The 21722-nt window shown below is 42.7% G+C and overlaps 1 protein-coding gene across 2 annotated transcripts in view; it reads right to left on the bottom strand.

Moving 5' to 3' along the window:
• Window positions 1-2056: 2056 nt before the first annotated feature.
• The window catches only part of LOC126273086 (cytochrome P450 6k1-like), a 58089-nt gene continuing 38423 nt past the window's right edge, over window positions 2057-21722 (bottom strand). Inside the window, exons 6-7 of one of the 2 annotated variants that reach the window (XM_049976501.1) lie at window positions 17062-17313; window positions 2057-2233 (exon numbers count right to left, since the gene is read on the bottom strand). In XM_049976501.1, coding sequence (XP_049832458.1) covers window positions 2064-2233; window positions 17062-17313 — 422 coding nt within the window. In that variant the 3' untranslated portion in view covers window positions 2057-2063. Of the gene's footprint in view, window positions 2234-14901; window positions 15079-17061; window positions 17314-21722 lie in introns of those variants that run through there. The other variant, XM_049976500.1, reaches the window with a different exon arrangement.

The raw sequence follows: 21722 nt of genomic DNA on the forward strand, positions 1-21722 counted from the left end.
GTCACAGGGTTATTTGGTAAGCGTCATAGCGTTACGGAGATGTTTAGCAAACTCAAGTGGCAGACCCTGCAAGAAAGGCGCTCTGCATCGCGGTGTAGCTTGCTGTCCAGGTTTCGAGAGGGTGCGTTTCTGTCATGAGGTATCGAATATATTGCTTCCCCCTACTTATACCTCCCGAGGAGATCACGAATGTAAAATTAGAGAGATTCGAGCGCGCACGGAGGCTTTCTGGCAGTCGTTCTTCCCGCGAACCATACGCGACTGGGACAGGAAACGGAGGTAATGACAGTGGCACGTAAAGTGCCCTCCGCAACACACCGTTGGGTGGCTTGTGGAGTATAAATGTAGATGTAGATGAAATTTAGAGAACCGGCATTTGAAGCTGACTGCCGAACGATTCTATTGCCGCCAACATACATTGAGCGTAGGGACCAGAAAGATAAGATCCGATACATTAGCGCTCATGCGAAAGCATATAGACAGTAGTTTTTCCCTCGCTCTATTTGCGAGTGGAACGGGAAAGGAAATGAATAGTAGTGGTACAGGGTACCCTCCGACACGCACCGTACGATGGCTTGCAGAGTATCTATGCAGATGTAGATACGAGTGAACAGAAAACTGTAACACTTAACGAACCGACATAAAGTTCTACTTTCTGTAATGTACATCGTGAGCGAAATATAAGCCCATTTTTATGATAACTTAATCGAAAAGTTCACGTTTCAAATTTTTTCATGTAAAGAGGAGAATATTTCCTACTTAAGTCAGTGTGTGCTCGAAACCAACCACACATTCACAGATTTCTCGCAAACAGTTTTTTTTGTTTACTTACTTGAACGGTTTTGCTTCTTTCGATTGCGTCAGCTGTCGCAATTAATTGTGATACAACCCGAACACACTACTATTCGTTATCAGGGACAAACACAATCGTTGATTTTACACATGGAATTTTACGCCGACCTTTTTTACGTAACATAATCTTATATTTGCTATATTTGCAACTTTCGATCTTTGTACTTTTCTACCTGCACTTTATGCATCACAAAACGTTATCGTGAGAGGATCATTTGATTTATTCGATCTGTGTATCGTATAAACGATCTAGATTTGTCTGATACATTAGAGGGACCGTTATCTAAACACATCAAAGATAATTACAGAAATGCGACCTTTATTCTAAATTTTCTGCACGCAAAAAATATCTAATCTTTATAACTGAGGAGATAATCTGCCTTACTTGTTTCGATGTAGGTTAATTATTCACAGCGCACTGAATTTCGACTTAGTGATATCTGGAAAAAATTAAAAGCCTGAGGAAATAATTTTGTTAGGTAATATGATAGTTAAACACGTGATCTATGAGTTTCGTCAACAGCTAGAGGTACTTGTTACCGTAAAAGATTGTGACTTACCTCAAAACGAATTTGAACAAGTGTTGTTCTCTCCTAGGACTAATTTAGGATTATTGACCATTTTGCTGTGTCTCATTACAATAAATAACCTAGGTAACGACTGACACCGAGTAATTATGAACAATAATGAACAAATTTTGTAGAATAATCATTAACTGTTGGCTTTCGTTATACTTTAGTTTGAACAAGGTAACTTACTTGATGACACCAACGCCCATGTCAGATTATAAATCCGTAACTAACTTTAGAAGACAGAAGTGGGTGTTAAGTTAGCATCGAACTCTATTCGTAAAATGTAAGTGGATTCTGACTAGAATTGTCCTGTCTGATAGTAAGGTAGTCCTGAAGATATGTGTACGTCAAGTCACCGCGTGCATAACATCGAGTTTATACTTGCAGCCATATTTCATCCTACAAATCGGTCACAAAATTTTATGTTGTGATGCAGATAACTGTGACGCTTATTACTCACATTCTTCTAGGCATACGTTATCGACGATAGCTATATAGTTCACAATTTAAGCATGGGCGTTTAAAGTCGTGAAAAACAAGCAGGATATTGATGTTTAGAGATTTATTAAGGCTATACAATGTACACTGAAGTGGAATATGTGGTCTTCTTCTAAACCTTTTTACACTGAGAATTAGTTTTCAGACAGATCTCCTCTTCGCTCTGAGATGAAGACCGGTTGCAGGCATTAGCACAATGGATAGCGGATCGTATTCGATAGGAATTTCAGTCTCATCACATTTCTGGAATTCGATCTTTGACATCAGGTGTGCAAGACCGATTTTAGCCTGCAAGAGACCAAGTCGCATACCTGTGAACAAAAAAGAGGTGTTTTAGTATTTCATTCTGCAACGTGTGCACAAGTGCACAAGTGCACAAGCTATGAGATGTGTGAGAGGTCCTATCACTGGTTAATTTTTCTTTATTTTTTTTCGTTTCGGCCGGGCCCACAACGTAGAATACGTCACAATATGTTATTTATAAAGAACGATTCTAGGCAAGCAGCACATAATTATTTATTTCTAATTTCTGCTACCAGTCACTTTTTTATTTTATGTTTAATCCAACATAATACCGTTGGCCGAGCGGTTCTAGGCACTTCAGTCCGGAACCGCGCGACTGCTACGGTCGCAGGTTCGAATCCTGCGTCGGGCATGGATGTGTGTGATGTCCTTAGGTTAGTTAGGTTAAGTAGTTGTAAGTTTTAGGGGACTGATGACCCCAGCAATTAAGTCCCATAGTGCTCAGAGCTATTTGAACCATTTGAACCAACATAATACTACGCGTTTCGAACATGTTCTGTTTTTATTTTATTTTTAAGTAACATTTCTCTGTATGTATAAACGCCTGAAGATGAACAGAACATATTCGAAACGCGTTGTATTATGTTAGATTAAGCATAATATAAAAAAGTGACTGGTAGCACAGTTTACAAACATAGCGATTATGGTGAAGAATAAGCAGCACATAATTCAATTAGCAGTTCTTCTTGCTTACTTCAAGCTTGTTTCGCCTATAGCCCTATCCTCAACTAACGTCTAATTGGAATAGACGGCCATTTGCATCTTTGAGTAACTATTGACTCTCTATTTGTTGCTAGATTGTTATAAGTAACGTAATTTCCATTTGTGTAGAATTTATTCCATGAAGTACTTGTGACAGCTAGTCTGACAGTTTATTCTCGTTGATACTTTGTATTTAAACATGTTTACATTTTTACATTTAATTACTGCGTTCATTACTGCGTTTGAGGTTAACCGATGACACTGTAATTCTTTCAGAGACAGCAAAGACCTTGGAAGAGCAATTGAACGAATTGGACAGTGTCTTGGAAGGAGGATATAAGATGAACAGCAACAAAAGCAAAACGAGGGTAATGGAATGTAGTCGAATTAAGTCGGGTGATGCTGAGGGAATTAGATTAGGAAATGAGACATTTAAAGTAGTAAATGAGTTTTGCTATTTGGGGAGCAAAATAACTGATGATGGTTGAAGTAGAGAGGATATAAAATGTAGACTGGCAATGGCAAAGGAAAGTGTTTCTGAAGAAGAGAAATTTGTTAACATCGAGTATAGATTTCAGTGTCAGGAAGTCGTTTCTGAAAGTATTTGTATGGAAGTGAAACATGGACAATAAATAGTTTGGACAAGAAGAGAATAGAAGCTTTCGAAATGTGGTGCTACAGAACGATGCTGAAGATTAGATGGGTAGATCACATAAATAATGAGAAGGTATTGAACAGAAGTGGGGAGAAGAGGAGTTTGTGGCACAACTTGACGAGAAGAAGGGACCGGTTGGTAGGACATGTTCTGAGGCATCAAGGGATTACAAATTTAGCATTGGAGAGCAGCGAGGAGGGTAAAAATCGTAGATCGTGATCCTGTTGGAAGGTACATGCCCCCTTGTTCTCCGCACTTAGTGTAGTACAAAGATATCCGGTATCTACGGACTTCTTTCGACAGTAAATTAACGCAAAAATAATCGTTGCAGTGATTATAGACCAATCTATTAGCAGTCCCTTTAACTTCTATCTGTATGTCATATTTGACTTTAAAATACAACAAAAACTTCGGTATTTTGTGTAGCTTAGTCATTCAAACTGTTTCTTATTAGATTAGTAGTAAAATGTGTGTGTCGCTTATGTAAAAACTTTGCCAAACATGCTGGTTTCAATCGAGTTGTCAGGTAGCTGCTGTCAATTGCACCACTGTGAGATTCGTCCAAGCAAGCAGGTACAAGACACCGAACAGTATGCAGTATTTCATTAATAAAACTCAAAGCGTTTGTTTAAAATCCACAAGCTGTTTCGCACTGCATTGTAGAAAGCAGCGTTTTGAGTGCTAGCACGGAAGGCACATTGCACAATTATGATAAAATAGTGATTAATGTGTTCGAAGGAGCATATCTATGCAGTTTTAGAATGTATGTGCTGATATGACTGAATGAGTGCGTTTAAATTTTCTCTCTTTGAGTCATACGAAAACTAATCGGCATATTAAGATACGACAGTAGTGTGTTAGAGCGCTACGTCGAATGGCCGCGCGGATAGAGGCGCCATGTCACGGACTGCGCGGCTTCTCCCGCCAGAGGTTCGAGTCCTCCCTCGGGCATATATATATATATATATATATATATATATATATATATATATATATATATATATATATGTGTGTGTGTGTGTGTGTGTGTGTGTGTGTGTGTAAGTTAGGTGAAGTTAGTTTAAATAGTGTGTAAGTCTAGGGACCGATGACCTTTGCAGTTTGGTCCCATAGGAATTCACACACATTTGTACATTTGTGGTAGAGCGTCATAATTGCATTTCTCTGTTATCTTGTATGTTCTTATGTTGTTTCTTCAGTGTTACAGTGAATGCTGAATGTGTTTATTCTGTTTCATGTGCAGTTTTGAATGGGGTAATGTGTGTCTACATTATGAAAAATTATGTTGTGATACCACTGCCGTGCTGCGTGATATTGATTCATTTTTCCCACCTTTTCACAGTTAATTTTATTTGGAGAGTTCTGGACACATTTGCTAGGAGGAAAGTTTTGTTTGTCTCACTGAGAAGATGTTCTCCTGGTGTGTCTTCTGGGTCTTCGTCGGCAGGAGACAGTCAGTGAATCTCACTAGAAAGGGCGAAAGTCCCCTAGGAGCTGGGCAGAAGTAAGCTTGCGGGCTGCTTCATGCCCCTGCTGTCAGAACCGGCGCCTCATAGCCCTGAGTGGAAGATACGGTGCTGCCACTGACATCCCCAGGGAATAACTGAGAATGACGTTTGTGTCTGTTCTGTTCGGACATCAAAGAACAAGACATCGAAACGCCGCCCGACCAGCGCACTGCTTTCGCTCCAAAATTTGTTGTACCCAGTCGAGTTCAGTGGGCCGACAACTGTGTTCGGCCTGGAGAAGCCGACCAATTGATGAAACACTTCTCCATCCCAGTACCAACCTATATCATTTGTTAAGGTGCGTTATGTCCCACCGTAAGTGGGAGGTTTCTGCAGCATCTCCCCTTTTTTTTCATTAAATAAGCGACATCCTCTTCCATCTCATTGGCAACAGCAATAAGTCGTCCCCTACATGTAGTATTTTTGAAAGTTAGGTGGCTGACGGCCGTAAACTAAGATTCTGTGCGTTTCTGCTTTGGGCCGCTCTGCTGTGCTGATTCGATCGCCACCAGCTGTGAGGGTCACTCGTCTTGGGCCGCTGTTTGGTGCTGATGGGCACATGGGTTGCTGATTTTGGAGAAATGTAAATGTCGCAATTTTGACAGCATGGGCTACGTTGAGAGCATCTCGTTACTTGCTTACTTGGCCACGCAACTCTTGCTTAATTTGGTTAGAGTGTCTGGCATCTTGTTGTATCCTCAACTTTGATTTCGCGAACTGCCCATAAGAGCACAACTTGTTGCGCTTTCTCCATACAGTCTGAAACGTCCCCTTAGAAAAATTATAAATGACTGCTTAAACTGACACACAATATTTTTAGCGCAACGCAATCTGACTTTCAAAAACCCTAAAAAAGAATGGCCCTGACTAACAATAACCTATACCTTTCACAAATCACTTACCTCACAAAAATCTTCGTTACTTAAACTACTGCAATACAGCGAGCGCCACTACTGCCAGCTAAATAAAAGATTCAAACTACTGAAGGCACTAACTACTGATAGGCATAGTTAGCAAATGAAAGATTTTGATAAAGAACACCTTAATAGTGTTCAAAAGTCATTATATATATATAGATTTACAAATTTACTGTCTCTGTCCAGATCATCCGCTATCAAAACTCCGCCATCTCACTCCCCACATCTACCACTGCTGGCGGCTCACCTCCAACTGCCCAACACTACGATAGCATACACTCCAACAATGCCACCCAGCCACAGACTGCACACAGCACAGCCAGTGATTTTCATACAGAGCGCTACGTGGCGTTACCAATAAAAAAACCTAAACAGCCTACTTACAAGTCCTCCACACATTTTGGCGGAGTCCTCTGTGTTAGAGTCATTTTGTAATTTGATTTGAGTTTTAGAGAACTTTATTCTCTGTTAATTCTAACTGTGAATTTTGTCAGCCATTAGAGAAAATAAATCTCTGTTACTCTCAGTTTTGACGTAGATCCCAAGATCCTTTACATTGTCCTACAACTTTTCCATGGTGAGGCGACCCACTAACAATAAATATGTAACCTGGTGCGCATCTAATTTCGTTGTTCTCACTGTGATGGCGTTATCGTAGTACACAGTGATCAAATTCAGCCATCAGTTATAAAAATAATGCAGAGAGAAGGTGCATTGCACTCGCTCGACTTCTACCCTCAAAGATTTGTTTTATAATGAGCATTGCGCTTGTGCTCTTCGACTCTGATCCGAAATTGTATCCAGTTACAAGGTAACACTCTCCCAACGAACATCATAGCAATCTTTACCGTGTCCAGTGCGACAAGCGAAGTATACGAATATTTTAACTAGCCCAATAAGCTGAGAGATTTTTCATAACGCGTGTCGTTGATATGCTAATTAATTGCGCTACTGGAAATACGAAATGTTAGAATATGAAAAACTTTACCGAATGCCACCAAACAGAGACTCCAATACTTCTACTGCTTTTATGTGCGCTGATAAACATTTTGTCGTAACGAGAACTTTTTTTACGAGGGCGAATCTGAAAGTCTTTGCCCCTATTCTTAGCCAAATTACGGTTGTAAATGCAAAGCCATCATATCGATTTAAAGCGGGGGGACCTTTCTTGAACCAGCCAGGCCTTATCGGTTGGTAGTTCCGTGACAAGCCGCTGCTGTCAATGTTGAAGATGGCGGTTGTGCTTAACACGTCCACAGCGTAAGAGCAGCGATGTGTGATTCGTTTTTTATGGGCCGAGCAACGAACCCCCATCCAATTCCAGAGAGAAATGCAGCTCGCGCACGGGAAAAGATGTCTCGCTCCTGTCGAAGAAGGAGGAGGAGGCTGCGGAGGTGGTGGTTGGTGGTGATAATGGTGTAGTGGCTTCACAAAAGGCCATGAAAATTTGAATGTCGCGGAGCGTTCTGGAAGGCCGTGTTCGTTACTAACTGACTACATTTCCTGCCTGGATGTAATGGAGAAAGCTCCCTAACGTATGAACCTACGCGACAATATCCCGCGAGCTTGGCATTTCGTATGGGTGTGTCTACGACATCGCTGACGAACCGTTAGATTTCCGCAAGGTTTCACGTCGGTATGTGGCTAAGGAGTTGGGTGACATGACGAAAGGCAAGCAGATCATTTGTTGACTGAATCATCTGCAACGGTATGCCGAAGACGGTGACAGTCTCCAGGACCGCATTGTTACTGGCAGTGAAACGGGGTTACTGCACTTCAGGCCGGAAACGAAGCAACAGGGCATGGCGTGGAAACGTCTGAGTTCGCCTGTGACAAAAAAATTCCTGACGGTGCCATATGTTGGGAAAGTTATGTTTAGCGGTCTGTAATATATTGATTATTCCTTGCTACTGTAGTGTTATCTTGAAGCTGTGAGATAGGAGGACAGACGTTCCAAGTAGCGGAAGCAGAGACGATGCTGAGGGCAGACGAAACTGGGATAGATATTGTTACATGAAGTAAACAGTAAGGGGAGAGCCTTGCGAAAATGCAGACGCCCCCAGGAGCGGTCCGAAGGCGTTAGTTACTCTTCAAGGAATTAACATGTAACTTCATATGTCGTCTAGACGCTGCAGTAGGTTGTCACAGTAGAACTTTGTAACCTAAGGCACGTACTATTGTATAAAGCCAGCTTGATACCAGCCCTGAGAATAGCAACGTCAGAAGACTCACAAGGGTTAGAAAGAGAGCGAAAGCGCCAAAAACTGTTGACGTAGCGGTCCCTACTCCGGGGAGCCCGATGGGCGGGCCTAAATGACGTATAACAATAATGTTGCAGACCTTATTTGGCAGAGCGGTTACGTTTAGCTTTCAGCTGAACAATGTTGATACCAAATACGGACTCTTAGTGCAACTGCATTAACATACCCGCCTCAGGAGCGGTAGAGGGAACCTAACTAAACCGTGATTGGCAGGGACCTGCAAGAGACCTACGGGATTGGCTGGGTGGCTTTAAGTGGGGAAAACAGTGCCCCCATGCCACTCTTTAAAACCCCTAGATTCCGCATTTTGGCAGAGTTCTCAGTCAGACGATCTGGGCGCCGAATCTGAGTCCGTCGACTCCAGGCTCGGTCCAGCCCCGCGTAAGTCCGCTCTCTCACCTGGAGTACCTCAGTGAACAGTGTCACAGTCAGTATGTTTTGTTGTTGCCTTAAGATGCTGCTAGTGTTTGCTACTGTGGTTAGCATCCACTCCTGGGACTTCTGCATTGGCTTCTGCTGTAACAGTGTCATTCATGATTTTTCTAACCCTAGAACTAGCCTCCAGTGTATTAGTCCTGTCTGGAATAAACAACTATTTCAAAACCCTGTTTGTCCAAGAGTCTCCACAACGAGTTCCCTACCGAGTCTCATCACCTGCATTTCTAGTAAATGCCTGTACCAGTGTCGGCTCAAACAGAAGAAAACAATCAAATGCCTTCACTGTGAATTGTCCTTCTGCCTTCTGCCCTGTAGAGCTCGAGAGCGCAGACTGGTCAGCAACCCCTTTTCCCCTCTCCCATCTATGTCAGGACACGACAGGTCTTCTGGGATCGCCGTGGACCTCTCCCGTTGAATTTCATGCCGATAGGTGCAACTGCCAATGCCGACAGTTATTTCGGCTAACAAAAAATAGGGGCAAAGGGATTCTGACTTGCTATCGTAGTACTGAATCAAATCCACTCTTACTGATGAAGAATGGTGTGATTACGTGATTGTTACTAATATTTATCTGTGGGCTACTTTAATGGAGAAGCGCCGAGAGATTCCCGATGTGTATAACGTGGTTATCGCCCACGACAATGCGAGACCACATGTGGCAGTCAGAACTGCCGACAAGCTCCGCTCATTTCACTGGGAGATTCTGGGCCACTGACCCTACAGTCCGAATTCCGCTCCTAGTATTTTCAACCTTTTCGGCCCACAGTAGAAATTCCTGGCAGGACAGCGATTCGCGTGCAACGATGTAGGCAAGATAGCACTCCGACGGTGGTTCCACAGATAGACGAAACCACATAAATTTAGTGCTGCGATGGGATAAATATCTAAAAAGGTTTGAGGACTACGTGCAGAAATAGTGTAAGACGTGCAGAAGAGTACACGTGTTTGCACTTACCTTATTTCGCCTAACAAAAAGTAGGGGTAAAGGGATTCCGATTCGCCCTCGTAGTACAGACAAAATCCACTCTTACTGATTAAGAATGGCGTGATTACGTGATTGTTACTGAAATTTATTAGGTGGAGATCGCAATATGGCATACCGAGAGGACGTCCAAGAGTTGTTTGTCGTCTTAGTTAGGACTTTGAGCAACGTCGAATCTTTGATGTGACGGACATACACTACTGGCCATTAAAATTGCTACACCACGAAGATGACGTGCTACAGACGCGAAATTTAACCGACAGGAAGAAGATGCTGTGATATGCAAATGATTAGCTTTTCAGAGCATTCACACAAGGTTGGCGCCGGTGACGACACATACAACGTGCTGACACGAGGAAAGTTTCCAATCGATTTCTCATACACAGAACAGCAGTTGACCGGCGTTGCCTGGTGAAACGTTGTTGTGATGACTCATGCAAGGAGGATAAATGCGTACCATCACCTTTCCGACTGTGATAAAGTTCGGATCGTAGCCTATCGCGATTGCGGTTTGTCGTATCGCGACATTGCTGCTCGCGTTGGTCGAGATCCAATGACTGTTAGCAGAATACGGAATCGGTGGATTCAGGAGGGTAATACGGAACGCCGTGCTGGATCCCAACGGCCTAGCACTTGAGATGACAGGCATCTTATCCGCGTGGCTGTAACGCATCGTGCAGCCACGTCTCGATCCCTGAGTCAACAGATGGGGACGTTTGCAAGACAACAACCATCTGCACGAACAGTTCGACGACGTTTGCAGCAGCATGGACTATCAGTTCGGAGATCATTGCTGCGATTACCCTTGACGCTGTATCACAGACAGGAGCGCCTGCGATAGTGTACTCAACGACGAACCTGGGTGCACGAATGGCAAAACGTCATTTTTTCGGATGAATCCAAGTTCTGTTTACAGTATCATGATGGTCGCATCCGTGTTTGGCGACATCGTGGTGAACGCACATTGAAAGCGTGTATTCGTCTTGGCTATACTGGCGTACCACACGGCGTGATTGTATCGGGTGCCATTGGTTACACGTCTCGGTCACCTCTTGTTCGCATTGACGGCACTTTGAACTGTGGACGTTACATTTCAGATGTGTTACGACCCGTGACTCTTCCCTTCATTTGATCTCTGTGAAACCCTACATTTCAGCAAGATAATGCACGATCGCACATTGCAGGTCCTGTGCGGGCCTTTCTGGATACAGAAAATATTCGACTGATGGCCAGCACATTCTCCAGATCTCACACCAATTGAGCAACTGGCTCGTCACAATACGCCAGTCACTACGCTTGATGAATTGTGGTATCGTGTTGAAGCTCACGGGCAGCTGTACCTGTACACGCTATCCAAGCTCTGTTTGATAAAATGCCCAGGCGTATCAAGGCCGTTATTACGGCCAGAGGTGGTTGTTCTGGGTACTGATTTCTCAGGATCTATGCATCCAAATTGCGTGAAAATGTATCACATGTCAGTACTAGTATAATATACTTGTCCAATGAATACCCGTTTATCATCTGCATTTCTTCTTGGTGTAGCAATTTTAATGGTCAGTAGTGTAGGAACATCATAGTGTCAGAACGCACAGACAGTTGGCTATAGCGGAATGACTGCAGGACAAATGGTGACGTAATGAACTCAGGGTGGCAGTGTGGCGAGCCCTGTAGAGTGGGCTCTTTAAGAAGAGTTACACAACGAGAAGATCGCACAATTGTTCGATTGCTTCTGACGAATGGACGCATGACAACAGCTGAGATCAGTTCACAAGTTACAGGCAGAGTAGAGTCTCACCACGAACCGTCAGGTACAGTCACAGGAAGCTGGGTTGAGATCTCGAATTGTCGAGTTGCCTTGCGTCTTTTGCGGCTTATACCAAACTACAGACAACAGAGACGTGCGTGGTCTAAAACTAGTCAGCTACAACATTGAATGGCATTCTTTGGTGTTCAGTGATGAGTCTTGCTTCCTTCTATTTTCAGTCACATCAACAACAAGATGTTCATGAACGATATGATGACAGCCTATGGGAAACAGCAAGTTTTGATTGGTTCAAATGGCTCTGAGCACTATGGGACTCAACTGTTGTGGTCATTAGTCCCCTAGAACTTAGAACTACTTAAACCTAACTAACCTAAGGACATCACACACATCCATGCCCGAGGCAGGATTCGAACCTGCGACCGTAGCAGTCGCACGGTTCGGGGCTGCGCCCCTAGAACCGCGAGACCACCGCGGCCGGCAGCCTAGTTTTGAGATCGATACCTAATCCACTCCTGAAATTACAGCGTGGGCAACTATTGGATATGACAGCAGGACGGATTTCGTAATTGTTGAAGGGAGGCAAATGCTAGTTAGTATGTGCCAAAAATGTAATCAGAGTTGTAATACCATTCATGACTATCGAACAAAGTGGATATTCCATGAAGGTTCAGAAATACCCACTCTGCTGATCACACCACAAACGCCTTGCGGAATGTACGGGCCGTTGGCTAGCCTGCCAGATCCCCTCTTTTGTCACCCACGCGGCACGTTTGGGATGCAATGGGATGACGCATACTTAAAAAACAGCCTCCAGCCAGTAATCGTCATGAACTGACACAGCACATTAAGAAAAGGTGACGACCGGAGGTTGGATGCTTTCTTGCCACAACCAATACATGGTATTTATTGGACATCAGTTGGGAATTGAATGAAAGAATGCCCGTTACGTGATGAGCATATGAATAAAGTTTTGCTAAATATCGGACTGGTGTAATAATTTCATTTCCGTCAGTGTGTTAGACGCACATATTCATAGGCCTCATAATTCGTATCAGAGCGTAATGACTATAGATCGCAACTTGCCCGTCATAAGCTCTATTCGTTTTTGCCGTGATTGTAAGCAAAGAGATAAGCTGCCGAGAGTGCACGAAAATTCGTATCGTCTATCTACTTAAAGAAAGACGTACAGAATATAAACTAAGATGTAACTAATATGTCTTTCACATCCACAAAGTATTTCCACAGGTGAAGTCCATGTTCCGGAAAAATCACAAGATCTACAGTGGCCAAATAGCAGAATCATTTAGTACATGACTGACATGGCTCCAAAACATTTGACCTTTTGATATCTATTGATTACACAGGAGGTCAAATCATTTGATTCATGTTATAAACATGTAGAGGAATCGTCATATATGTTGGAACAAATAGTTGACCATGGTCTAGAAAAGTACGTACGGTACTAGCTGAATAATTAAAGATTATAGAGATTCACATGGCAACGTCACGAACGGAAGGTCAAGAGACAGAGTTTATGACGGTATTGAACAGGTAACTTACTGTGTAAAAGAAGACGTAAATCTAATAATCATAGAAGATCGAACCGTTATAGTAGGGGACGGAATAAAAGACAAGGCTTTGGAAGAATACGGGGTTGGCAGTAGTAATAAGAGAGTAGAAAGACTCCTTGAGTTCTGTAATAAACTTCATCTAGCAGCAAAGTCGCCAGAGAAGAGGATGTAAGTGGAAAAAGCGCAAGGACACGTGAATATACCAGCTGGTTCGCTTCTATGTCAGACAGAGATTCCCAAATCAGATACCGGTTTGTAAGGTGTTCACAGGAGCAGATATAAACTCTTATGACAAACCCTAACTGCTTCAGTTATTCCTATGCCTCTCTTACGACTTCTAAACTTCACGGTAGCTCTCCTGGGTAAGCCCCTGAAGTAGCAAACGTATGTAATATTTCGCTGCTGATTGATAGATTTGCTATCGAAAGAGAATTAACTCTGCTAAGTATCAAAAAGAGACATCAGGGAAAAATAGTACACGGCTTAAAGGAATTGGAAGTAGAAGTTGCGTGGTTAAAGGATACATTAAACAAACATTATGACTGGCAAAACAACATACAGAAGCTGCCTAGTCGGACAGCATTGTCCTCTTGCTAGATGTTGATGGAGAAGTGAGAGAAGACCACGCCTGTTGTGAATTGAAAGAATTTTGGTAGTCCATTAGGCATGTCTGATGGAGAGCCTCTATTCGCGACTTCCATTCTGGATATTATGATGAAATATTCTGGTGTAGGTGGGTCCTTTCGATCTGCCACCAGAAGAGCCGTCTTCCGTGACACTTTCTATTTGGTTGTCGCCAACCTTCTCGTCTTCTGGTAAATTTCACCAGCATATGTGAATAAATTAAAGTGCTATCTTCCAAAACAATATCCAAAATATAGAGGCAATTAATGTACGTGGCAAGGCGATCCTGAGGAAATCTAGTCATATGAGCAACATAAACAAGCCATGGTTTACGTGACGTGTAATTTCATTTTACTTATTTTCACTGTAGAAAAAAAGAGAAACTTAGTGTAACTGTCGACTGAAAAAAAGAAAAATTATTAAATTTAATTAGTCAGGACCCAAGTGAATATCTGCCGTGCGACACTAAAAATGCATGTAATTGCTACGCTCGCAATGAAGTTGATTATAACTGGTGTTCCAGGCTGTATCTTTGTCACTGTGCATGATATTACTCTATTAAATGTTCTCATAGATTGATCAGCAAGGCTCTACATGTTCCTTAGTTGATTTACGAGTTCAAGTTCCTCTGTGAGATCTGGAATGACTACCTCCACTCACTTAATTTAAATCTTAGACTTTAATACACATTTTATTTGGGCGGCAATTGTAACTTCAACTGCTTCGTCAATCAACAACCTTTCTATGTAGTGGTTCTAATATAAGTTACTTCTGTTTTCTCCTCTTTTCTATTTCATACTGGTTTATACGTTACTCATCGTCTAACAATCTGATTCAAAAGGGTTACAATGTATTTGATGCGCTGAAGAGCATGCGTGTACGTACTTTTATATTACTATAAAAATAGTCCAGCCAGAAAATTTAAAATCACCCACTGAAGATATGTGTACGTCGTTGGCTGAAAATAAAATAAGTCACCGCGTGCATGACATCGAGTTTATACTTGCAGCCATATTTCATCCTACAAATCGGTCACAAAATTTTATGTTGTGATGCAGATAACTGTGACGCTTATTACTCACATTCTTCTAGGCATACGTTATCGACGATAGCTATATAGTTCACAATTTAAGCATGGGCGTTTAAAGTCGTGAAAACAAGCAGGATATTGATGTTTAGAGGTTTATTAAGGCTATACATTGTACACTGAAGTGGAATATGTGGTCTTCTCCTAAACCTTTTTACACTGAGAATTAGTTTTCAGACAGATCTCCTCTTCGCTCTGAGATGAAGACCGGTTGCAGGCATTAGCACAATGGATAGCGGATCGTATTCGATAGGAATTTCAGTCTCATCACATTTCTGGAATTCGATCTTTGACATCAGGTGTGCAAGACCGATTTTAGCCTGCAAGAGACCAAGTCGCATACCTGTGAACAAAAAAGAGGTGTTTTAGTATTTCATTCTGCAATGTGTGCACAAGTGCACAAGCTATGAGATGTGTGAGAGGTCCTATCACTGGTTAATTTTTCTTTATTTTTTTCGTTTCGGCCGGGCCCGCAACGTAGAATACGTCACAATATGTTATTTATAAAGAACGATTCTAGGCAAGCAGCACATAATTATTTATTTCTAATTTCTGCTACCAGTCACTTTTTTATTTTATGTTTAATCCAACATAATACGCGGTGGCAGAGCGGTTCTAGGCACTTCAGTCCGGAACCGCGCGACTGCTACGGTCGCAGGTTCGAATCCTGCCTCGGGCATGGATGTGAGTGATGTCCTTAGGTTAGTTAGGTTAAGTAGTTGTAAGTTTTAGGGGACTGATGACCCCAGCAGTTAAGTCCCATAGTGCTCAGAGCTATTTGAACCAACATAATACAACGCGTTTCGAACATGTTCTGTCCATCTTCAGGCGTTTATACATATATACATACATATATACAGAGAAATGTTACTTGAAAATAAACAGTCTTAAACTAGATTAATCTAGAACTCATTGTCCATTATAGAGTTTAAGGCTGTTTATTTTTAAGTAACATTTCTCTGTATGTATAAACGCCTGAAGATGAACAGAACATATTCGAAACGCGTTGTATTATGTTAGATTAACCATAATATAAAAAAGTGACTGGTAGCAGAAATTAGAAATAAATAATTATCCCACACAGTCACGGTTTACAAACATAGCGATTATGGCCAAGAATAAGCAGCACATAATTCAATTAGCAGTTCTTCTTGCTTACTTCAAGCTTGTTTCGCCTATAGCCCTATTCTCAACTAACGTCTAATTGGAATAGACGGCCATACTGCATCTTTGAGTAACTGTTGACTCTCTAATTGTTGCTAGATTGTTATAAGTAACGTAATTTCCATTTGTGTAGAATTTATTCCATGAAGTACTTGTGACAGCTAGTCTGACAGTTTATTCTCGTTGATACTTTGTATTTAAACATGTTTACATTTTTACATTTAATTACTGCGTTCATTACTGCGTTTGAGGTTCACCGATGACATTGTAATTCTGTCAGAGACAGCAAAGGACTTGGAAGAGCAGTTGAACGGAATGCACAGTGGCTTGAAAGGAGGATATAAGATGAACATCAACAAAAGCAAAACAAGGATAATGGAATGTAGTCGACTTAAGTCGGGTGATGCTGAGGGAATTAGATTAGGAAATGAGACACTTAAAGTAGTAAATGAGTTTTGCTATTTGGGGAGCAAAATAACTGATGATGGTCGAAGTAGAGAGGATATAAAATGTAGACTGGCAATGGCAAGGAAAGTATTTTTGAATAAGAGAAATTTGTTAACATCGAGTATAGATTTAAGTGTCAGGAAGTCGTTTCTGAAAGTATTTGTATGGAGTGTAGCCATGTATGGAAGTGAAACATGGACAATAAATAGTTTGGACAAAAAGAGAATAGAAGCTTTAGAAATGTGGTGCTACAAAAGAATGCTAAAGATTAGATAGGTAGATCACATAACTAATGAGAAGGTATTGAACAGAATTAGGGAGAAGAGGAGTTTGTGGCACAACTTGACGAGAAGAAGGGACCGGTTGGTAGGACATGTTCTGAGGCATCAAGGGATCACAAATTTAGCATTGTAGAGCAGCGAGGAGGGTAAAAATCGTAGAGGGAGACCAAGAGATGAATACACTAAGCAGATTCAGAAGTATGTAGGTTGCAGTAGGTACAGGGAGATGAAGAAGCTTGCACAGGATAGGGTAGCATGGAGAGCTGCATCAAACCAGTCTCAGGACTGAAGACAACAACAACAACTGCGTTCACACCATTGCACATTAAAAGACATATTCTGTAAGGCGTTATTTAGCTGCTCAGTATGTACATTATAACTGTGACAAGTGATACTAAGTAATAGAAGTGAGCACAGGAAATGCTGATACTTACCCACGCAATTGCGTGGCCCCTCACCAAACGGGAGGTACACATACGGGTGCCTCTTGGCCTTCTCCTCCTCCGAGAACCGCTCAGGGTCAAACCGATCCGGGTCAGGGAAGTACCTGGGGTCGTGGTGCAGCGCGTAGATAGGAACGGCCACTGCGATGTCCTTGTCGACAACGGCTTTACTGCCTGGTATCTGGTACGAGCGGGTCGTCTTCCGCGGTAGCAGAGTTATCGGTGGGTATTTCCTCAAGGTTTCTGCAATAAATTCGAGATGTGTGACAAATTCCTTCATTATTCTCTGTGACAGTGCTACAACTAAAGCAGGAAAACGTCCAAGATGTACAGTGGTACGCAGTACGAGTGTACAGTAGGTCGCAGCTTAGTGGGATGCAGCACGCTCTTTGTATGAGCGACTTTACAACTTGGAACAGAGAAGTAGGGACCAATATGTGGCAATTCACCATCAACACATACGCTACACTGGTGCCCAAGTCCACAAAACAATGTTCACTAGTGACTTAGGTACAATCTGAAAAAGAATATAATAGAAAGAGCAAAGATAGCAGTCACTGAAACTTAGTATCAAGACTTCCCTACAAACAGGAGTTGTGCTAAGTGATACCTCCTTATCGACTAACAAGGTGGGACAAATAAAGGTGGCCCGGAGAACAGAGATCTAGTGTACAAAGAAACACAGCAGAGGAAAGGAAATATAGTACTAACCTGACTATAGCAGATGTTGAGCCCTGGTCAGCAAGTTGCTGGATGCGGATCGAAGCTGTAATGCTGGAATTGCTGCAATCGCATTCGAAATGTTCTGCTGCATGTCTTCAAGGCTATGTGGGTTGTTGCGATACACCTTAGACTTGAGGGCTCCCCACACAAAGTAATCGCACACGGACAGATGAGGTGACGTGGGTGCCCAGCTAGAGCCGCGATCAGACTGTCGTCTGCCAACAACTCTTCAGGCGTGAAGACGGTGTAAATGTGCTTTAAGGTTCGGCCGGCTGAATGGGCAGTTGCTCCATCCTGTTGCAAGTAACTGTTGGTCTTTTCCTTCTGATTATATGCATACGTTCACGGCCAAACGTGTCCACTCGTCCAAGGCACTTTTGCCCCAGCCCGTATTCTGGGTAAACTAGAGGCGGTGCCCTGACTGAGTTCTTTGGCGCCCTAAGAGAGCGCACCTCTTTTGGATGGGTGGTCTGGAGACGCCGCGCCAGCGCAATGTAAAATATTGGGCTTGGCCGGACAGTGGTGATCAAAAAACCTCCTGGCAGATTAAAACTGTGTGCCGGACCGAGACTCGAACTCGGGGCTTTGTCTTTCGCGGACAAGTGCTCTACCAACTGAGCTACCCAAGCACGACTCACGCTCCGTCCTCACAGCTTTACTTCCGCCAGTACCTCGTCTACTGCATTTCAAATTTTACAGAAGCTCTCCTGCGAACTATGCGGGACTAACACTCCAGAAAGAAAGGATATTGCGGAGACATGGCCTAGCCACAGCCTAGGGGATATTTCCAGAATGAGACTTTCACTCTGCAACGGAGTGTGCGCTGATATGAAACTTCCTTGCAGATTAAAACTGTGTGACTTGCCGGTGAAAGGCAAAGGTCCCGAGTTCGAGTCTCGGTCCGGCACACAGTTTTAATTTGCCAGGAAGTTTCATATCAGCGCACACTCCGCTGCAGAGTGAAAATCTCATTCTGGAGTGGTGATCAGTTCATTGGCGGCTGGAACACGCTAAGGTTGTCCTGGACAGTGGAGAGTGTCACTGTGCAAATGCAACAGGTTTTCCTCTTTAGAAGTGGATACGTGAAGGATAGACATCTCCACTGTTCGTGTGGAAAATTCAATTCGGCAAAGCAACGTTATTTCCCTCGAAGGCGTTGCTAGGAGACTGAGTGGCCGTTGCTATAGTCAGGCAACGAGTTAATGGTAAGCTCCTTTCAACTTTATTGGATAATAACTAAGTTGTCAAACGCGACTGAACTTAGTGGCCCTCGTGGGTGTCCCAATGCCCCATCACTGGTGAGTAATTTTATTTTTCTAAGGGAGTATCAGCGCTAACTTGTGTGTGTTTTGACTGATTTAACTCTGTCAAACTATTGCACCACCCGAGAGGTATTTTATCGTAAATGGCGTCTGTTTGAAACCACACAAATTAGTATTCGCTTAAAGGCGTGCTGTTTATTAAAATAAGGTACATAATAACCTATTATTAACTGGTAGATTTATTCATGTGATTAATCGATGCTAAATAGTCAAGGCTAATTCCTTATCTTAAGTGAATCGTAATTCGACGACTTGTAACATTGTTGTTTTTCTGTTCTAGAGCTCTAAAAACTAACTGTTTTTTATTCCAACTAGTTACAAATTACCGGGATGGCCTATTGGGACCAATGTCGAATGTGACCCCATATAGTCTGGGGTAAGATTCTTGGGGTGAGGCCTTGGCGTTAATCTAGTGGCTGAGGATTTGGCATAAAGCAAGCAGGATACCAATAGCACCACATGACTGTCATGTGAATATGGAATCGATGAGTTCAAGAGGATCATACACAATGTAATGCCGGATCTCAATGGCCCCAGATGACTGTCATATGAACATGGAATCGAAGCATTCAGGAGGGCCTCATCCAGTGCCATGTTGTTTCTCAATGGCTCCTGACGACTGTCACGTAAATGCAGAAAACAATGCCTTCATGCAACCCACACTCAGTGTCATGCAGGATCTCAGTGGCCCCACACAATTGCCATGTGAATACGGACTGGTGGGTTCAGGAGGATCATACTCAGTGCCATGAAGAATCTTAGTGGCCTCATACGACTGTCATGTGAACATTGAATCCATGGACTCAGAAGGGCCATACTCAATGACGTGCAGGATCTCAATGGCCCCACACGACTTTCGTTTCGCTGGATTGTGCAGGATCGTCCAACCAAATTGCAGAAATTGAGTCAAGGAATGGACTTTTTTGCAGCAATATAGGTATCTACATGGACAGTTCGACGAGGAATGGAACAATATAGACTGTCAGCATGAGAGCCATTTTTGCGGTCTTTGTTCACGTGACAGCAGAGTAGCCTGTAGACGGCCCAACGACAACACTGAACACAAGAGTAGCACCACGTCGTCTTTTCCCTACATTTCTGCGCAGCATCACTATGGATGTATTCATGTACCGAGGCTTCGAGAAGAGCGAACGCTGCGAGATTGGGTTGATCATAGTCATAGCGACCCATTATCTAGTGTAATGGTACGGAGTGGCATTGGGCAAACAACATGATCACACCTCCGGTGGACATAGCCAGTAATTTAGACAGCATGCTTTACATTTATGACGTGTTAAGCCTGGTGGCTGAGCCCTACCTTCAACGTCACACTGATGTTTATCTTTCAACAATGTAATGTATGACTGCATGTTGCCCATGCTATTCTGACCCACGATAATGAAGAAGGTGTTCGACTTTTGTCCTGGCAAGCATGTTCTTCACATCTCTTACCCATTAGAAACAACTTGTTGTGGTTTGCTGAGTGACTGGCTCGCCACCATCGTCAGCCACTACAATTGATGGACTCTCATAGAGCTGAAACAGCATGGAATAACATACCCATATCGATCATTCAAGCTCAGTTGGGCTCTGTGCCCAACCGGTGTTATGGCCATTACTGTTGCCAGCAGTGATAGCGGTGTGTACTATATTTTCATCCTGTGTACCCTTACGTTACCTCCTAATTTGATAGTTTTTTCTTCCCAAGTAAAACTTTCTTATTTACTATGGTTTCTGGCACTGGAAATTTAATGGCGGTGGCGTTATATTAATACAAATGCTGTCTGTAAACTGAAGAGCAGCAGCGCTTGTGGTGAGGAAGTGACGTTTTCCGGAAGAAGCACAGAATGTACTAACAAGATACGAGCACCGTACCACCATAGCTACACAATTTGCTGGAAACAAATGAAAAGTTGTGTTGCTAGTCTCTCCTTGTTCAGGAATCACAGCACTGCGAGAGCACTGTGGACAGCGACACTGGGACAGATGGGAGTTTAGGACTCTCCATGAAGTGTGCTCGGATAACCGAAGCAGTTAAGGAGACCGCTCGAATAAGCGGGAAATCCGGGTTAGAGACCCAGTTCAGTACAAATTTTCATTTTTTCCAGTAAATTGTATAGCTGTAGTGGCACCGTATTCGCAATTTGCGAATACATTTCATGCTTTAGTGTAGCTACCAGTCGTCAGCAACGTCTGTTACGTCAGAGATTCATGCAACCATCTTTACGCTGTCAAACACAGACGCAGCATTAATGTATCCCGTAAGAAGGTTACAATTTCTGTACATTCACATAAAAATGTGCTTTCAAGTCTAACACTGTAGTGCAAGGCAATATGATTTTTTTTTTAGAATCTGTTCCTGCGCGTTTCATATGTTAGTTACACCAACTCATCGCGTTAGTTCATTAATGTGTTTGCCAGTAAAATGTGTATCTCTCTTGTAAAATCTTTGCTGGTTATGTAACATAGGCTGTTGTTTTGAACAACGAGAAAAGCGCCCAAAGAGCTGTAATAAAGAACACTTTTATTCCCATGCAGTCAGTAAATCCACATTTCGGTTACTATTCACCTGATTCAAAGGCATGTACCTCTAATACTTCCGCAATA

The sequence above is a fragment of the Schistocerca gregaria genome, chromosome 5 (genome assembly GCF_023897955.1).
Source record: "Schistocerca gregaria isolate iqSchGreg1 chromosome 5, iqSchGreg1.2, whole genome shotgun sequence".
Taxonomy (NCBI): domain Eukaryota; kingdom Metazoa; phylum Arthropoda; class Insecta; order Orthoptera; family Acrididae; genus Schistocerca; species Schistocerca gregaria.